Source organism: Chionomys nivalis, chromosome 19 (genome assembly GCF_950005125.1).
Source record: "Chionomys nivalis chromosome 19, mChiNiv1.1, whole genome shotgun sequence".
NCBI lineage: Eukaryota > Metazoa > Chordata > Mammalia > Rodentia > Cricetidae > Chionomys > Chionomys nivalis.
In genome coordinates, this window is record NC_080104.1 from 33,090,053 (window position 1) to 33,108,622 (window position 18,570).

At 44.2% G+C, this 18,570-nt stretch overlaps 1 protein-coding gene across 3 annotated transcripts in view; it reads right to left on the minus strand.

Moving 5' to 3' along the window:
- Aff3 (ALF transcription elongation factor 3) overlaps positions 1 to 18,570 on the minus strand; it is a 462,391-nt gene that overhangs the window by 209,990 nt on the left and 233,831 nt on the right. For all 3 annotated transcript variants that reach the window (XM_057751149.1, XM_057751148.1, XM_057751147.1), the window contains one exon: positions 14,719 to 14,766. In XM_057751149.1, coding sequence (XP_057607132.1) covers positions 14,719 to 14,766 — 48 coding nt within the window. The remainder of the gene's footprint in view (positions 1 to 14,718; positions 14,767 to 18,570) is intronic.

An 18,570-nucleotide genomic window follows, 5' to 3' on the forward strand; every position in this document is an offset into this window, starting at 1 on the left:
TTAATGTTCTGGTCTTCTGCTCCCCACACCCTAAACTTACAGTGAAATTGGTGCTCCTACAGGCAGTCAACTCTAAGCTGAAAGATTGTTAATATTTTGGGAAAAACTTTATGAAGTTCTGTGCAGTTAATTCCCTTTGATCTGTACCCCTGGCAGAGACATGCTGACCACGGTTGTGTCAGCAAAGAAAATCAATCATAAGATACTACTTTCAATGCTGAATATTCATTTTCAACGTAAACACAGGTCAACATCATGAACTAGTCACACAGATGAGAGTTGCCAACAAAGATAAAGACAAACTTGGTAATTTTAGACACTTTTTAGTTCCTATGAAGATATACATTTTCTATACGTAAAATTCCACGGCTCCCTTGAGACAAAAAGCCATCAACCACCTGTCAAAAAAATGGTCCACCAGGGGGTGCAGTCTGCATTGATTTCTGTTACTCAGTGTCTGGACCTGAACTGTGGTTCAAAAAACCACTTTGCAAAGAAACATCTTACTGCTCTGCAATTAATTCCAAGAAACTCTATTCTTTATGTTTTATTATCTGTCAATCATTTTCAGACAATTTCTAACACTTTTGTTTTGCAAATTAATGCCAACTTGTAAAGTATTTAAATTCCTTAGAGAAGTTTGCTATTAATGTTAATTACCGATAATCACTAATGCTCAGCAAACTAAAAAAATCTAGCGAATACCATACAACTGGGTTTTCTAGATTGAGATTTCTTTACGTGAACTTCATTTCTAATAAATCAGAAAACAGTCATTTTAACAGTAAGAATGTTAGCAGCTAACAGCCATTATTTCCACCGTAAAATGTTTATTTTGGTCACAGGTTTACAAACTGGTTTACCTCCAGAAGCACATATCAAGAATGAAAACCCACTGTTAGGCGTGTCGGTTCACTAAAACATGTGACTCTGCACGTTTATCTAGCAGGAGATGGTATGGCCATACGCAACAACGAATGAGAACAACAGCTTTGCCGTGGATAACGTGCACCACACTGCAATCTATACTGTGAGCAGCAGAGCCCGGGCTTCTGCACCACAACCTCACTCGCTGTCTCCTCTGCAGATGCCTTTACTTGTTCCCCTCCCTGGGAAAGGAAACTGCTATCCAGTGTTGCTTTTCCTAGGGCTGACATGAGTGGTACTACTTACCACAGAGCTCACGGACGGTAGGACCACCCAGGCCACTGTAGGAAACAGATTGGCGTTTAAAGTTGTGCTGCTAAGTAACTAGCTATGTTTGCCCTGAGCCGATGTATAAGGACTATCAAAGGTGTCTCCATGCTTGCCAGGCCCCTTTATGTGATGGCTTACATAACCAAAGCCTTAGTCCCATCTCATAGACAAGCTAGCTACCTTTTGTCCCACACAGAAACAGCAAATGCAGCCATGACATATTTTCATCAGGCTGAAGGCGGCGAGGTGGATGAGATCCAAGGGTCTTGAGGTTCTTTCACAACAGTTTTATATAAAACCTACAAATACTCCCCCATATAGTTTACATCATCTCTAGATTACTTATAATATCCGACACAAAGTATCAGATCATTCATTATATTGAAGCCTTTGGGAAATAATGACATGAAGCAAGTCTATACACGCTAAGTATGGAAGTGCCCATTGTAGGTCTAATATCACAGCTCAGGACAGAGACACGAGGCAGATGATATCAAACATTAATTACCGGAGAGAGCCCAGGATTTGTGAAAAGGGGAGGCCACAGGGGCCCACACACGCCTTCAGTGAAACTCAATGCATGGGAATCCAAGCTGTGGGGCCTGCCTTCTGAATCCTTTCTATTCCCCCACATGCGTGTGGAGTCTGGCTGTACTCTGCACGGTATAGAATGGCCCCAGGCTGGATGGGGGCAGGGAAAGACTGGAGTTTAAACCCCACCTCTGTCTGCTACTCTTTCTACCTCTCTCTTTCCACCTGGACGACTGGGGTATCACTACATGAGTGAATACGGTAACTGATATGACATTAAGCCAGGATGCAGGAACCAATGGTTAAGGCTTCCAATAATAAAGCACATTTAGTCCAAAGCTATAGCTTTTAAGAAGAAGGGTTACTTAAAAATATTGACTATACAGGCTCCTTTCATGTTTAGGAGTAAAAGATTTAGTCCCTGTCACCCAAGGGCCTGTGAGTTTTCCTGACACTACGACACTAGGCTTTGGGAGGGGATGGAGGGATGCTAACACCCAAATGATTGCTACTCTAATTTCCTAAACATTCCTTCTAATTTACTGAATATTTTGTTCTCTGCCTTTTCGGTTGATTTTCCTCCAGCGGCATGTGATTTTGCTTTTGATGTGGCACACATTTTAAAAATGCATTATTACACAGAGGAGCCCTGCAGCCCCTGGAGCTGATACTCTGTCCCCTGCTTCTTCTTAACAAATCTCCCTTTGTGTTCTTTTGTGCTGAAGTGATTAATCATTTCACTATCCAAGGGCTGCTGACAATCTTTCCAGATGACTCCAGCTACCATGACCTCTCCCCCCACCCCTAGCATCAACACTTGTTTCTAACGCTCTAGGAACCTGCTTTGGGGTCTTTATTCATACGCAGTGGGCTCCCCCTTTCATACAACAATACCTAGCTCCATTTTCATCTCTTGTCTTTTCTCCCCTAAGAGTTCAGGGCTCAGGGTGTGCAAGGGGGTAGTGATGGCTTCATTGAGCAAATGAGAAAATTGGAAAGTTAAAAAGTCAAGATGATAAAGCTTGCTTTGCAGAGCGGAAGGGAGTCTTTTATCTCTCTGACCGAAGAGAACCTGTTGCTTCTCCTTTTCTGGGCAGTACCATTCTCAGGCCGCACGATGGCTGAAGGTTCTCCTCTCCCTCTTCTGAGCTTCAGTCCCCTCTGAATACTCTTTATTTACGTCCTGCCTTGGCCACCCCAGGAACCTAATCTCTATTTTGGTTTCCTGAGAAGCAGTTGGGTAGGATTTGGGGGCTGGTAATTTAAACATAAGTGTTCAATAGCAATTTTACCTAACTTTAAAAGCCCATCTGTTTTGTCTTCTTACAGGTATATACTGTTAAACTGAATTTTAAATGCATATTTAGAGAAATGACCCAACACTGTTATTCCGAGAGATGAGAAAGCTAAACTCTGAGAGTGGGTACACATATCTGATTATTCTGAAAATGTCTGTCAGGAGTAGATACAGGGTAATTTAAAGTGTGGACTTTATATGTATAATAAATCTGTACTTGAAAATATTAAAAAGTAGCCATGGTCTAGTGTATTGAATCTATTGTATAATAGATTAATAAAACGCATGTTCTGAAGTTCTGGGGTCTTTGTTTTTTTAACCTAGGCTCTTGTGCACATGAGGCAAGAAATGAGCTGCACCCCAATCCTCTGATCTTAATATTTTAAAGCCGATTACAGAAGCCTAATCAATATTCATTGACAGACATTCGAATGTGAGAAAATAAAACCCCCTATATATTAATTTCATGGAACCACAAATCTCTAATTATTTAGAGTTACCATAAAAAGTAAAGATATTATGATGAAAACTTTGTTAATTAAAGAAATTTGTAACAATAAACAGGGAACTGCCCATCACTTTCCGTGAAATCTCCAGGAGAGAGAAAAGGCTGATAAATAGCATGTAGGGACAGAGAAACAGGACAGTTTGTGTTAGTGTACAACAGTCCATTTAAACCAGCTACCGCAGACACAGCCCACTGACATCCTCAGAACCCAACCGTTCTGAAGAAGGCAGTCTTTCTGAGAGACACTGGCCAGAAAACGGAAGCACAAACTTTTTCTAGGAGTTCTAAGGTACAAACGAATAGAGCCATGGACAAATGAAAAGAAAAGAACTTCACGTTTAATAGACATTTAATTTAGGATAGTTAAGAAACCCGACACTGTGCTACCTGTTGGAAAATTAGGGACTGTGAGAATCGCTTCCTAGCAAACCAGAACAAAAGAACGCGCAAACGCGCCAGGCGTGTTGCAAACGTTCTGAATAAGTTGGAATTGTGCTCACTGTTTCCTCAGTATTTACACTTCACAGCATCCAGTGAGCACAAAACGAGGCATTATACATCCACAAACCCAAATTAGTAGAACTTACTAAAAACACATGGATGTAAGGACAAAGGAAAAATTAGTTTCATAAGCTCAAATGAGCTAGACATCCATAAGATTACAGGGGCAGGTAAAGAATTCTTCCTGATTTAAAATATGTAATAGTTATCAGGATAGATGCTCTCATTTTCACGTCTTCCAATTCTTCTGTCTTCAAGCTATCATTCTCTCTGTTAGAAATTATTTTTCAGAGATCTGTGTACATACAATGGTAATTTGCAGCAAATCAATGTAATTCTACAACCCTCAATTTGGAAAGAAAAAAAGTAACAGAGAACACTGCATGTGGTTTTCATAATAAATACAAGTTTTAAATGTGTGCCCTGAGCTGATCGCTCTGGGTGGATGTTTTAATTTTTCCAAGAGATGCTTTGCATAGACCACATTAGCAGTGAAATCGCTTTGACTCGCAGCCCTTGATTCCACAGTAGCAACATGCTAATTAACCAAATTATCCTCGCAAACTTATTATCTTGATTTCTTCAACTTGTAAAATTCATTATCTATCAAAATGAAAAACCCAATCTCATAAAAGATAATCAAGACACAAGTGGCAGATACAAAAGCCCTGGGCTTTCCTGACGTGCCACACGCCGAAGTAATGGCTATATTCCTTTCTATTTCTGACCGCCGATCACGAGCAATTAATTTTCGTCTCTCTTGCACTTCTGCTCACTGTATGCTGTGTGACGATTCTTCTACATACAGCGGTACTGACGGTCCTTAGAGAAGTACTGTTTTAAGGGAAGATCTCCTCAAACACTTCTGTTATAGTGTCGGGAGACAACAGGGTGAAGAACAGGAACAAGCAACAAGCACAGAGTGAAGACATTCATTCATTCATTCACTCACTCACTCACTCACTCATTCCTCTTTGTTCTCTCAGCATTTATTAAGCATCTCTTTATGCAGTGGTCATTGTGTCAGTCCTTCGAGACAGATGGACCAATGAAGGATTAAAAAGGCCACCATGCAACAAGTATTGCAGTATGAATTCAGGTTCTTAAGAACACAAACTAGAAGCCTCTATCTCAGACCTGGGGAAGGAGAAAGGTTCTAGAGGAAGTGTTATGTTAAGTGATTTTTTTTTTTTTTGAAGATAAGCAGGGCAGAATCCAGGAGTCGGATGTGGGGAGCGGGGGCTGTAGTAGTGGTGACACCCTGGTAGAATAGGAATTAAAGTGTGGAGTGCAGGCTGGGGAAGCACGGCTGGAATCACCACGCAGGAGTGGATCACAAAGGACTCTGCAATTCACATACAGAAATTTGACTGTCCTGGGCCTGGGGGAGGCCAATGAAATGCATGCTTTGGAAAGCCGGTTCTGTCTGCACCATGGAGAACTAGTTGGAGGGGAACTAGATGCCAAAGGTTAGTGGGGAGCCTTCTGGAAGATCTAGGCAGGGAAGGATGGTGCCCTGACCTGGGCAGGAGACTGGAGATAGAGAGAGAGAGAATAGACGTGTTTGAGGAAGCAAGTGCTGACAGATCTGGGAAGAACTGGATGAGATGACAATGAGAGAGAAAAATCCAAGCATGTTAGCAGTCATGTGACCGCAATAATTCACACTGGAGGAAAGGGTGGTAGAGGTGTGAGGTAAAGTTAAGGGAGAGGTGTTCATGACCCATGGAAATGTGGGTAGCTGGACGGGTGAACATGAAAGTCAGGACACAGCGCTGGGTTCAAGTCATGCAGGCACCTAACAGCACTTGGTAGCCTTTATCAGCCCAGGGATGGTAGTGTGCGAGAGACAGCCTAAGAGAAGAATGGCAGGAGATAACCCAAGATGGATACAGGAAGGAAGGACCACAAAGCAAGGGATAATCCTACAGGGCATAGTGGGGTGAGATGGTAAAAGCTCACAGGTGCGGTGGTGAGCATCATCCCCGAAATTCCTGATGAGTAAGCTCCGGGCCGCGCATGGATTTACAGGTATGGTAGGTGAAAGCTAGGCAGCGGAGGGCTGAAGGCGAAACAAAGTAAAGCTGCTGAGAGACTGGCCTACCTAGGAGGGAGGGAGGGAAGAGCCTCAGGGAATGTGGCTCTGGAGAAAACCCGCTCCTTTCCTATGATTTAGCTGTTGTTGTACATTGAAATACTTTGGAACATTTACAAGTGTACTCTGAGCACGGAAGCTAGTCGAGAGACCGTGGTTACAAGGCAGTGGAAACGCTTGCTACCTCTTGAGTCAGCTTCGGCAGAGGATGGGGCTTGATCACAGGAGAGGATTGGTCCCAAGTGGGAAGAGGGCTGAGACGGATGAATGCAAGTGTCTCGACTGGATTACAGGGCTACAGGAAGGTGGGGTCTCTGCCGGGTTCACTCAGAGCTGTTCTGGTACCCAGGATTGTGAGAAACTGAAGTCAGTCAGTCCTAGCACACCCAAGGGAGACACTGGTCTGCCTAGAACAGGGAATGTGAAGTGTCTGTGCAAGTGAGGACACACTGGGGGCAGAGGGGCACAGCAAGCAGCGACGGCCCAACCCAGCCAAACCTTCCCAAATGCTGGTCATACCGAACAATTCTTCAGTTTGAAAAGCTTCTGCTAAGCAGAAAACCCAACATATACAGAGCACCTGGGGTGACAAGAATCCCATGAGGGAAAATGTTACTGAAGAGCTTCCTTGGGAGCTGGGGTTAAATTAGTGGTAGACAGCTATTTAGCCCTTGTAGGTCCCTGGGTTGGTTCTATCCCAAACACCCTTGCCCCAAAAAGGTCCCTTGGGGAATTGAGGATGAAGGTTGAGAAAATACTTATGAGGACACGGTAAGACTACCAGATGCTCTGTCTGGGAACATCATGCTGAAGTGAGCTCTAGTAGGGGGTGACTTTAAGGAAGAGAACATTGTTAGGCTGCTGTGATCCTACCCTGGAAGGTAGGTCTGGTAGAAACCAGGGGCCCCACCTCCTACTGCATGGCATAGGGTCCATGGTATAGCCTGCGCTGCTGGCTGCTGGACATGCTACCGCTCCACTCCACAGACCTGAAATATCCCAGGAGAGCTAAGGCCAGTGGGGATACAGATGAAGCAGGTATGCTGGTCCAGCTAGCAGCAGGACCCGTCTGAGAAGATGGCCAACCTTACTAGGGCCACACGCTAACACTGGCAAAGATTCTGAGGGGTGGGGGACACAATGCTCTTAGGAGATCTGAGCGGTAATGGTATCAGGACAGGGCTTAGTGAGGTGGACTTGAGGACCTATTTGCAAGTGCAATCTGTTTGATGGGATTTCTAGGTCAGAGTGAGAACTGAAAATGCCAGGCAGAGATGAAGTGGGCCACAGATGAGGGCTCTTTATGCTAGGGGTTGTCTGACACCGAGTTTACACACACATAAACACTTCCCAGATATTTCTGCAAGCAAGTGCAATCTCATCTGTCTTCACGGTTTAAGTGCTGACGTCACTTTAGCAGATATATTCATGTCTAGATGCTTCTTGATTGGAACCCTAAGCCTTCTCAATGCCTTACGATATAATAACTCTAAAGCTAATGTTCTATGTTGTAAGTTTAAGAAACTTTCACTCATCAATTTTTTTTTTTTTTACATATATGAGTGTTTTGCTCACAAGTATGTCTGTGCACCGTGTTCATGCCTGGTACCCATGGAGACTAGAACAGGACATCTAATCCCTTGGGCCTGGAGGTACAGATGGTTGTTGAGTGGCCATATGGGTGCTGGGAATTGAACCTGGGTCCTCTGGAAGAGCATGAATGCTGCTACCATTGAACCATCTCTGTAGCCCCTGTTATAAAGTTTTCAAAGTCTGATGAACATATACAGTCATTAAATATATAAATGTTCTATATTAAATAATAAATCACAAAGAAAAATAAAACCAGGAACTAAGGATGTGGCTCAGTCAGTATCAGGAGGCTTGCATAGCACTGGCAAGGCCCTGGGTTCCAGTCCAGCATCTTAAAATTTTCACTAGAGAAGAGCACTTGAATGAAACCCGTACTGAAAACAGATTGTGGGGGTCAGGGGTGCAGTTGTGTGGCTTGGAACATACTTGGCAGATGCAAGCCCCTGGGTTCCCTAGCAGTAAAATAAAATTTGTATCAACATTGCATAATGTGTAAATCAGTAAAGACACACTACCCCTTTAAATGTCTATCATTTCTTTGTTGTAAAAAGAGCATTTGAAATTCTTTCTAACTTCTTCTGTAATATATAATGTGTCATCCTATTCCATGACACACACCAGAATCTAGTTCCCCTAAAACATATGTTATTTTTAACCTGTCAATTCAAAGAAATGAAATAAAAATAAGTGATGTCTTTGAGGGTGATTTGTACGTTTTAAAGTATGACTGCCTACTGTGATTTTTGTCTGCATTAATATTTCCTGCTCTATGAAGACAACACCGCAGCGGTAAATCTCACTTGCGGGCACAGACACGTCTGCTCACTTCCTAGCACACATGTCTCTCACGTGAGCACCTATTCTTCTGAAACTGCTCCCGTAAACACAGAGAAGGTAAAATAATGAGGACAGCCCTAGCATTTTGATGGGTTATAGGAAAGGCAGTGGGTAGTCCCGTGGCCTGGCAGAGAGGCGAGCCAGACTACCTCCTCAGCATCACTCTGACCCCACCATCTTGTTCCGTGCAGGCGGGGCTGGACTCTGCAAGCCACCCGCCTGGGAGTGCTGATATGGACCGAGCACACCTCCGCTGGCTCCCTCTTCTGTTCTCTTCTACTAAACTGCTTCCCGCACCCACTGAGCCTCTCCTGTGTGCAGCAGGTACCCAGGACACCAAGCACACTGACTACTTTCTGGCTCTCATATATGGAACACATACAGAAATGGAATGTTTTTGATGATGCAGTCATTACTGCAGTACTGAAATTCCCAAAGGGCGTCGTAAAACCCTATAGCATTACTGCAAATGTTGACAAACACTCATGAACAGACTGAAGTACCCTCTTTGCTAGGACAGAAAATAAAACCTCACTGTTGACATTTTCCTGGTTAACTAACTCTACCATCCAGAAGTGACTGCATGGTTCCTAACGGTGCAGCTGACAAGAAATGGAGATATTGAGAGCTGACGCAGCATGTTCTCAGAAGGGGCTCCAGAACCCAGGGTTCCTGTGGCTTTTACCCCAAAGCCTACTGGGTCAGACCCACCTCTGTTATAGAAACTGAACTCCTTTAGAATCAGAGCATAGCATGCAGAGAGTGGCCAGGTGGCCCTGCAATGAGTCGCCTGGATGTCCTTGGCAAGTAGGATGCAATCCTTATACAAGACTTCTGGACTAACAATGTGCTTTTTTATTAAAAATTTATCTACAGATGTAAAGTGAAATATAAACATGTGTAAGTTCTGTCCTTAACATTCAGATGGCCCAGGGCAAAAAGAAAACATAAAATACAACACTATGAAATGCCTGAATTTATCCTTGCCTAGGATTATAGTTTGCTTTACTGAAATTTCTATATTAACATCTGGCCTTCCTTCCTTCCTTCCTTCCTTCCTTCCTTCCTTCCTTCCTTCCTTCCTTCCTTCCTTCCTTCTGTCCTCCCTTCCTCCCTTCCAAAATTTCCTTATTTTATTTTATGTGCATTGATGTTTTGTCTGCATGTATGTCTACGTGAGGGTGCCAGGTTCCCTGGTGGATTACAGACATTGTAAGCTGCTGCATGGGTATTGGGCATTGAACCGAGGTCCTCTGGATGGGCAGCCAGTGCTCTTAACCACTGAGCAATCTTTCCAGTCCTTAATTTCTTAGTCATGTTTCTTTCTTTTTTCTTTTCTTTCTTTTTTTTTTGTTTTTGTTTTTTGTAGCCTGGCAGTACTGGAACTCTTTCTGTAGCCCAGGCTAGCTTAGAACTCACAAAGATTTGCCTGCCTCTGCCTCCCAAATGTTGGGATTAAAAGTGTACAACGCCTTAAAGGAAAAAAAATAAGCAAAGAAATAAATATATGCATAGTAGATACTAAAAAAAAAAGTGTACAATGCCACTGTCTGGCTTATTTTTCTATAATAAATAATGGAATATATTAATATTATTCCTTGACAGGTCTCCCTGGGTTGATTTTTGTTATTGGTGGGCTTCAATTTGCCAAGAATTAAATCTTTAGTGTTGGAAACAAATTAAAATATTATAAAAGAAACAGTACGAACTTTTATAAAAAGCCACTCTGGCCTGCAGTAAAAAAGAGGTGACCTGAACCAGTTCTCCAAGCGACCCAAGCAAGCCACTGAAAACAAGGCATCTCTTTGTTTCTCATGTTCTAGTGGGCAGGAGTAGCTAATATGTTTTCATCTGGGGCAAGGAGCATGGAGATGTCTGAGCACAAGGCCTCTGTTGTCCCGCCACCCGGAGTCTGGCCATGTGACAGGCTGTATTGATGTGCACGCCATATGACACGGCTCGTGATGCACAAACCTCGCCGGGGAATGCTATGTGGTGAGATCTTCAGCTTTTGGAGAACTATGGGGAAAAAATGATTTCCATGCACTCTCATGAAGGCCATTCCATTATAATGTCAGAAAATGGATCCCTAGAATCTAAACAAGTACCATTTACCCCCTTCATATAAACAGAAGTATGCAACTCTACGCAAATCCCCACGATGGATACCTCACAGCGCACTAGAATTAAATTAGTGAGTAAAGATGATAGCCAAGAAGGGAATCTGTTCAGATGCTACACTCGAATAGGCTATAAATTCAAACCAGAATCTCAAGCACTGGCCCCTTGGTTGTTATTATAAAGTCAGAGCACTTTGTGGGGGTGCCCTCAGCAACGCGTAATCTAAAACCTTCGCGTATAAACCTTGGGTATCCTGGATCCTAGCCCTGCACTCCTTCCACTATGTTGTAAATGGCTTTTATTGGATGAACAAATGGTAATGCCATTCTATGTTAATGGATGATGCTACGAAAGGCACTAAGGTATAACACCACTTGAGCCTCCCGGGGGAAAATACAGGACAATTTGCAGAACTGTCTATGGAGCACATGTCAGCCACGAGGGCCTCAAGCACTTACAACCCATCTCCACAGAACTCAGTGATAATTTCGCCCCTGGATAAGAGAATTCTGTAACTATGCACAGATTTATTAGGTCCCAGGATTAAAATTCTCTCAGAAAGAATAAAAAGTAATTGTACTTTGGAATGCATTGTAATATTCACATGATTTGAAAACAGTCACCTCAGCAAAACTAAAGGAGGGGAGAAGATGCAGAAGTTAAGCGCGCTGCTGGCAGTGTGAGCCATAAACCTGTGTGAGTATGGCAGGTGACGCAAGGCATGGTCTGGCACGTTTATGTTGCCGTCACATGGAAACGGGAATCCCTGCTCCAGCAGAACGCCTCAGCTTCCTTCCTTCCAATCGCTGAGAACAGGCCCTGACTCCCCATCCTTCTAAGCCTTTACTTGCCCTGTGTTCCACTCACGTCTTACTTCTGTTTACAGGAGGAATATCCTTCCTGGGCCTTTATGTTCTTGTTTTCTTGGTTTCTAGCCTCTCTCCTGGAAAAAGTGGCGGATCTGTGGTGTTACCAAATAGCTCAGCCATCTGCTGTGAGCTACACTCACCTACCTGTTCCTCTCTGCTCTTCAGAGGCCCCAAATGCCCTTCAACTTGGTAAGTCTATAAATGGATTCCTACTTCCCCCTCCTCCTAAAATAGGAGTAACCCTAAGTGCCCCACTGCTCACCTGGAGAGCGTCCCTCCCAACAGCTCTGCTCCGCGCTCTTTCAATGGTTTCCACACTTACTGCTACTTCTGCTTACCTCTTCCTTTCACCTCCCATGGCTGTCAGAACAGGAAACAGAAATCGCCAATGTGACCATACCACCTCATGGTCTTTCCACAAGACCTGAACATACACGCCTGGAAGGCCAGCACTATCCAGCCCCTCCTTTCTCTATCCACCAACTTTCTAGTCATTTTGGTCTACCTGGTCCTCACAGCGCTCGGACAGGCTGAACTCTGTCATTTCCTTTGCTTGGGGCCCCATCATTCCTCAGTCCACAACCGATTTATCTTGTACCGACCAGTGAGACCAGCCTCAACCACAAGAAAGGTCACACAGCATATGGTAAGGTCACATCAATTCCTGAGAATCTGTCATAGCTGGTGTAATGTACTTCCTAACTGGATCTCTGGAATACTAGTGCCTGCCTCTGCTGGCAGGCAGACAATTCTACCAGGGCAAGGGGCCACGTCTATTTAGCCCACTACTGTTCTCCTAGCTGCCTTTCCACACAGAAAGGACACGAGAACTCCGACTGTCATCACTTTGAGCCATTTTTAAGACCCCCTGCTTCCTTCACAAGAGAGCACTATCCCTTAAACAGCATGGCTTCAAACAAGTACTCCTGACGGCCTTGACCACATCAGGTTTCCCCAAGTTAGTCACAGAGCAGAAAAGTTATGAAGAAAATCGGGCATTACAAAGGCTATCCATGGAAACCAGACCTCAAAAGGACAACCAACCACAGCCATGAAACGTGGCATGGTGGTTTTTATGGTTTACACTCGGAGGGTTCTTCCATTCCTTTCCTCAGTCTCAGAGGGGTGCTGGTGTGTGTCAGATATGCAGTGTGCTGGGCTGCTAGTGAAAAGGAGCCCCATGCTTGTGCTAGGAGGAAAGATGACTGTGAAGAGTCACCAACTGAGTGAGGCAAGGGACAGCAAGAAAAAGGCCAGGTCTTACTGGGGACACTGCATCTTCCAGTAACCCATCCATTACCAACTACCCCCAGCAGCACATGAAGAGTGTGGGACTTGGCTTAAGGGATTCCACCTGTGACTGATACCACTACCATTTCCCTAGTACAGGACTTCTCAAGGATTCTAAGAGGAGGAGAGCTCAATTAGTTCACTATCTTTTCAACAGCCGCCCCACACAGGGCCAGTTAGTCCATCTGTGGACACTAATCCATCTACTCCACGGCTCCAGTCTTCTTTGTGCCACACACGCATGGAGGGGGCTGTGGCAGAGGCAGCACCAAGTGGGAGGTTGTGAGCCACTGTTGTAGAAAGGTTAGGAGTGGGGTGGATGGAGACACCAAGGCTTTCCCTAGTTCTCTTTAGAAAAAGTCAAAGTTCTAAACGTCACTGGAGGAATCTGCTTTACTTAAAATGAGTTTCAACTTCCTACAGTGTAACTTTCTGATGTGTAAATCATTTGCATCTTTTTTCAAGTCCTGTCTACAGGTAAGAACAAAAACGGCCAGGGCTGAGCAGGAGAGCACACAGCCCTGTAATCCCAGCAATTGGGCAGTGGAGGTAGAACCATGGACTCCAGGCTGTTCCGGGAGACCCCGTCAGGAGAGCAAGGAGGAAGATGAAAGGAGAGGGGGTGACAAATGACAAATGTCTCCAGAACGAACCAAAGATGATATACGGAGGCATGTCTAATCACACAGGGGGAGAGTGGTAGACAAACACAGACAATACAACCAACCAAAGGAGTGTCGAGTCTTTAGCCCCAACAAGAGGAAAACAGGAGAGGTTTATCAGCATCGTATACCATTCTCTGTTTAATCGGAAACAAAACAGGCAATATAGATTTTTAAAAATAAAATATGGACTCAATATAATTAAAGATCAGAAATGAAGCAAGCTCATGTTTTAAAAAAATAGTTTTCTTCAGAGGAAAAAATCATTATGAATTTTAAAAAATACTAATTTTCATCATTCTGACCACCTTGGGAATTTAGAAAGATTTATTTGTGAAGTAACACTTTTCGGGAAGAAAAATATCCATTTTTTGAGAACAGTACGGGAAGGTATGAATTGTAAGTAATTATATAATACTACTGCAGTGTGTTGGTAATTCGCGAAGAAACACACAGGATGTCCAAAAGGTAGAAACATGTTAATGTTCTCCTCTTTACAGGAAATGACTACACCATCTAGCGTAATTTATTTTGGTGTTTTGCCCAGTATTATATCAGATTTCTAAGAACTGTAAATTTTTAGGTGATTTCCCCTGAAAAAAAAATACAAGTTAAGTAAAACTACGGGTTGATGACAGCTTCTTGATTACGAGTTGGAACACTCAGGAAAACGTAAACACCGTGCAAAAGCCCAGCCTGTCCGTCTGTGTGTGAAACCGGCTCGAGGAGGGCAGTGGGAAGGCTGGGCGAAGTGAGCACCAAAGAAATCAATAATCTGCAGCACACACAGAAATACATTCCAGAAATATATTCGCACTGTCTTAGGTCAGGCGCTTCTGATTCTAATGAAGCTCAGGCGACCACAAGGCAGCCTGACTCAGAACGTAGCACTAAAGGTTGCATGGGTGATAAATGGGTGCATACAGATGTGAGTCCTGCTATATTTTTCACCTAGCATCTTTTTTTTTTTTGGTCATCTAGCTGATCACTTTAGCATCACCTCAAAGCAACAGGCCTGAGTGAGCCCCTAGAACCCTGAAAAGAATGGCCACTCCATGAGGTGTCACTCAGGTGACTCAGATGAGCGCCCTCAGACCAGGTAAACATCAAACAACAAACCATGAAGGAGCCCTTGGGTAATGTGGCCACAGGACTTCCTTCTGTTGGAAATCTGTGCGTGGCTGACACACGGATACGATTTTTAAGAGTATCCTTACCCGAATTATTTCTTCCACACAGCTGTTGCTCTCTCCAGATCTACTCTCCTGAAAGCAAAGGAAAAATTAATTAGTCTTGATCAAACGGAAGGATGGCCACAAAGAGGATGACAAGCAAATTTCCATGTTAGGGGGCTGGGGGGCAGGGGGGTAGGCAGTCTTGGCCTAAGGGAAGGTTGAAGGCAGGGAGTGCTGATGAGGAGTTTGCCAGGATGGCCAGTGCTCACTGGGCAGTTTCCATTGTGCCTGCTTCCCCTTTCTTGGCAGGCAGAGCCACATACATATGCATGTCCTCAGACTCTGCTCAGAGCTCTCCCACTATGTTCATTTAAGTGAGGAAGTTCCTGGAAACACACACACAAAGCTCCACAGTTCTGAGAGCCATCCACCCTGGGCTTCATTCAAGTGTGGAAATCACTGACTTTACCACAGAGTAGATCCAGTCTACCCGTGAAATACACGCCATGGACCAGACGGGTATGGTGGTTACCACAGCTTAAATAGAAGCCTAGCTCTTCACAGCCCTCAAATCCTACCTCTGAGAGGCAGGGCGAGTCTAAAACTAAATACCAAATGAGAGCAGCCACAATCCTCTGGGCACTGCCAAGTACGCTGCTGTCGAATCTCACCAGAGCCACTTGCTCTGCTGACATGCTTGTACTGTAGGCAGCTCCGAGGTGGTGGCCTCGGGTCACAGCTGATTGGAGAAAACGTTAAGCTCCACAGACTCTGTTACCGCTGGTTACACAGCCAAGAGCAGAGGACGTGGTTTTATGGGAACATAAAAGCAATGAGCATCTACTGTTGGGTGTGCAGCCTGTGGTCCCAGGGAAGTCATTCTGCGGGTCCTATAATTCAAGGGTGCCAACCACAGCATAGTGTGACATACCAGAATGGGACATTTTTGCGCTCTGTCAGTCAAACACACTGCCCTTTCTTCACAACTCCTTTTCCTCCAGGAACACCATCTGTGCCTTCTGTAGTTTCTGTAGCTAATTCTGAAGCATCCGTTGGGTCATAGCTCACCCACAGTTTCCTCAAAGCAGATATACTTGACCCTGGCATTCTCAGTAAATGCCCTGTCTCATCCTAGCCTCCTCACAACTGCAATTTAATACCCAGAACTATCCCCCTATTTAGAACACACCCCATGTGCAAGTCTCTGTGTCACTCCAAACTGGGTATATACTGTCCATAATATGCATGTCAGCTGATGTCAACCTAAGGAAGGAAGGAATGCATTTCCTTTCTGTGATCCTCTTATTTAAACTTGTCTTTTGTGAAACAGTCTTCCTACACAGCCGAGGCTACTCTAAAATCTAGCATCTGCCTGCCTCTACCTCCCAAGTTCTGTATATTATATTCATTACCACACCAGGACACTTCCTGACCTTCTGAGGTACATGAATGTACTTCATCAGAATCTACTTACTCTACAAAGATAGATGCCACCTCACTTCTGGTCAGCATGTTAGATGTGAAAAAGTCTCACAGGTGACTCCAACTTCCTCTGACATAAGATTAGTGATTTGTCTGCCTCTGCCAACTGAGGCCCAAGAAATTGACATGACTTTGAAAAAAAAAAAAGCTCATAAAATACCACAGCATAGACTAGAGTGTAGGATGCCCGACGTCGAGCTGTAGAAATTCTAATTGACGAATGTTCCCCAATCTTAAGCACTGTCCTTGAAATAAGCCAACTCTCACAGCAGGCATAGGCTAATTTGTTTGAGAAACAGAAGCTTGGGGGTAAGGGCTACATAGAAAAGTCTCAGTCAGGCCAGGGTTTCGTGGGCCTGTGGAATGGCCCCTCTGGTGTGTAATGGGAAGAATTAGTGGTCTCAGTTGGAAATTTTATCTTCAAACCCACAACCATTTCCCTTACATTCAAGTCTCCAACTGCTCTTCTGAGAGGACACGCTGACAATGCAAACACTAAACCCTCAATATACTTCCTATTTTCTACCTTAGAAACAATTAGAAGGGAAAATGTGGCCTCACATTACCCAGGTACTACAACAACTTACTGAAAACACTTCAAATTACACTTCAGGTTAAAGTCCTTAAGGAAGCCTCCTCTCCTCTGAAGGCAGAAACAGATCAAGAGACAGGAAGTCTGCTGTGATATGGTTTCCTAGAGATGTCAGAGAAGCCACGTCGATGAGACTTCATGGGCTGCCTACACAAGACCTGTACAAGAACAGCAGTGACAGACAGGCTAACATGGAAGAGGAAGTGTCATGGGGTCTTCACCCTAGACAGAGAACTACAGGGCCTAAGAATGCTAACGTAGGAGGAACAGTCGTCCCCAGAGAAGAGCACACCAGTTGGTAATCTCATACCAAGTGGTCATCCCTGAAGGGATATACATACCAGTAGCATCATATGGATTGAGCAGGTCATATTTATGTATTTAGGAATACACACACAAACACACAATACATTAATTAAAGAATTAGCAGCAATAAATTTGAGAGAGAGCAAGGGATGTACGGAAAGGGTTAAAGATAGGAAAAAAGGGGGAAACAATATAATTATATTTTCATTAAAAAAAAATGAAAAGTTCTCTGAAAATAACATTTTAATTTCCATCGCCATGATGTATGTAGGGGACAAACTGCTCTTCCAATGATGTTCCCTACTGCCCTCTAAATTCCCACTGCCTTACTTTAGGAAGGGTACACAAAGAGAAACGTTAGCGGATGCACTGTGGAGCACTTCTGTCCCCAATGGCGATGGAGTACATAGGATTATGACACTGGTTCACCTTAATGGCAGTGCAAACCTGATGACCAGGATAGACACAGCTGAGCACCAAGAGAAGGTACCAAAGTGAGGACCAGACAATGGGCTTCCAGTGGCTCTTAAGTCAGAGCCTGAATAATCTGAGTGGAGTGACCCCCTTGTGTTTTCTCTGCAACAGTTCTCCTGAGAACTCAAGAGAGGTACTCGCACCAAGAGAAGGTACCAAAGTGAGGACCAGACAATGGGCTTCCAGTGGCTCTTAAGTCAGAGCCTGAATAATCTGAGTGGAGTGACCCCCTTGTGTTTTCTCTGCAACAGTTCTCCTGAGAACTCAAGAGAGGTACTCAACTGGCTTGGATCTTCAGGGCTCCAGAGACACTGGGGTGGACCCGTGGGGCACAATATTGAAGCAAGTCTGATTCAAAAGGCACCCAGGAGTTCTTTCCGGCAAAATCAATGAGTTTGACAGGGAAATTATCGTCCAAAGAAGTAAAGGGCTCCTCTATTCAAAATCACCACGGCAGCAAAAGGCAGCCAAGGCAGGGGCCACCATGCCTTCAGCAGCCTCCTAGTGTGACTTTTCTATTCCAGGCAAACGTCCTATGCTCACCCCTGGGGCTGTCTATAGTGGAGTTGAGGTTCATGTTTCAAGTGGGGAAATGGAAGGAGTCTGATAACATTTAGGTGAATTTCTTCATCTTTTTGATGTTACACATTATTCAACACTTAGCCATGGCCTGTCAGTCAACTAACCTCCACATTATATACAAAGAAAAGGGAAGGGAAACCGGAGAGAAAAGGAAGAGTCAAAAGCCATTGTCCTTTCTAGCCAGTAAAACATACAGGAAGGGTATATATCCTCAGAAATGGGACCATGAAATTCCACCCGGCCTTTTCCAAATGCAGAGAAGTGGTAGGACGGGGAGTAGGAGAGGGAAAGGGGCAGAAAAAGCTTTCTGCATTTTTGGGGATCTTTCTCAAGTCTGAGTTCTACTATTGCGTGCTTTGATTATATTTACACTGTGAAAACTTTCTGTGTTTATGAGCAAGGCTAAAACGTGCATGTAATTTACATCTCCAAAATTGTGTTTGCGTTTTTCCCAATAA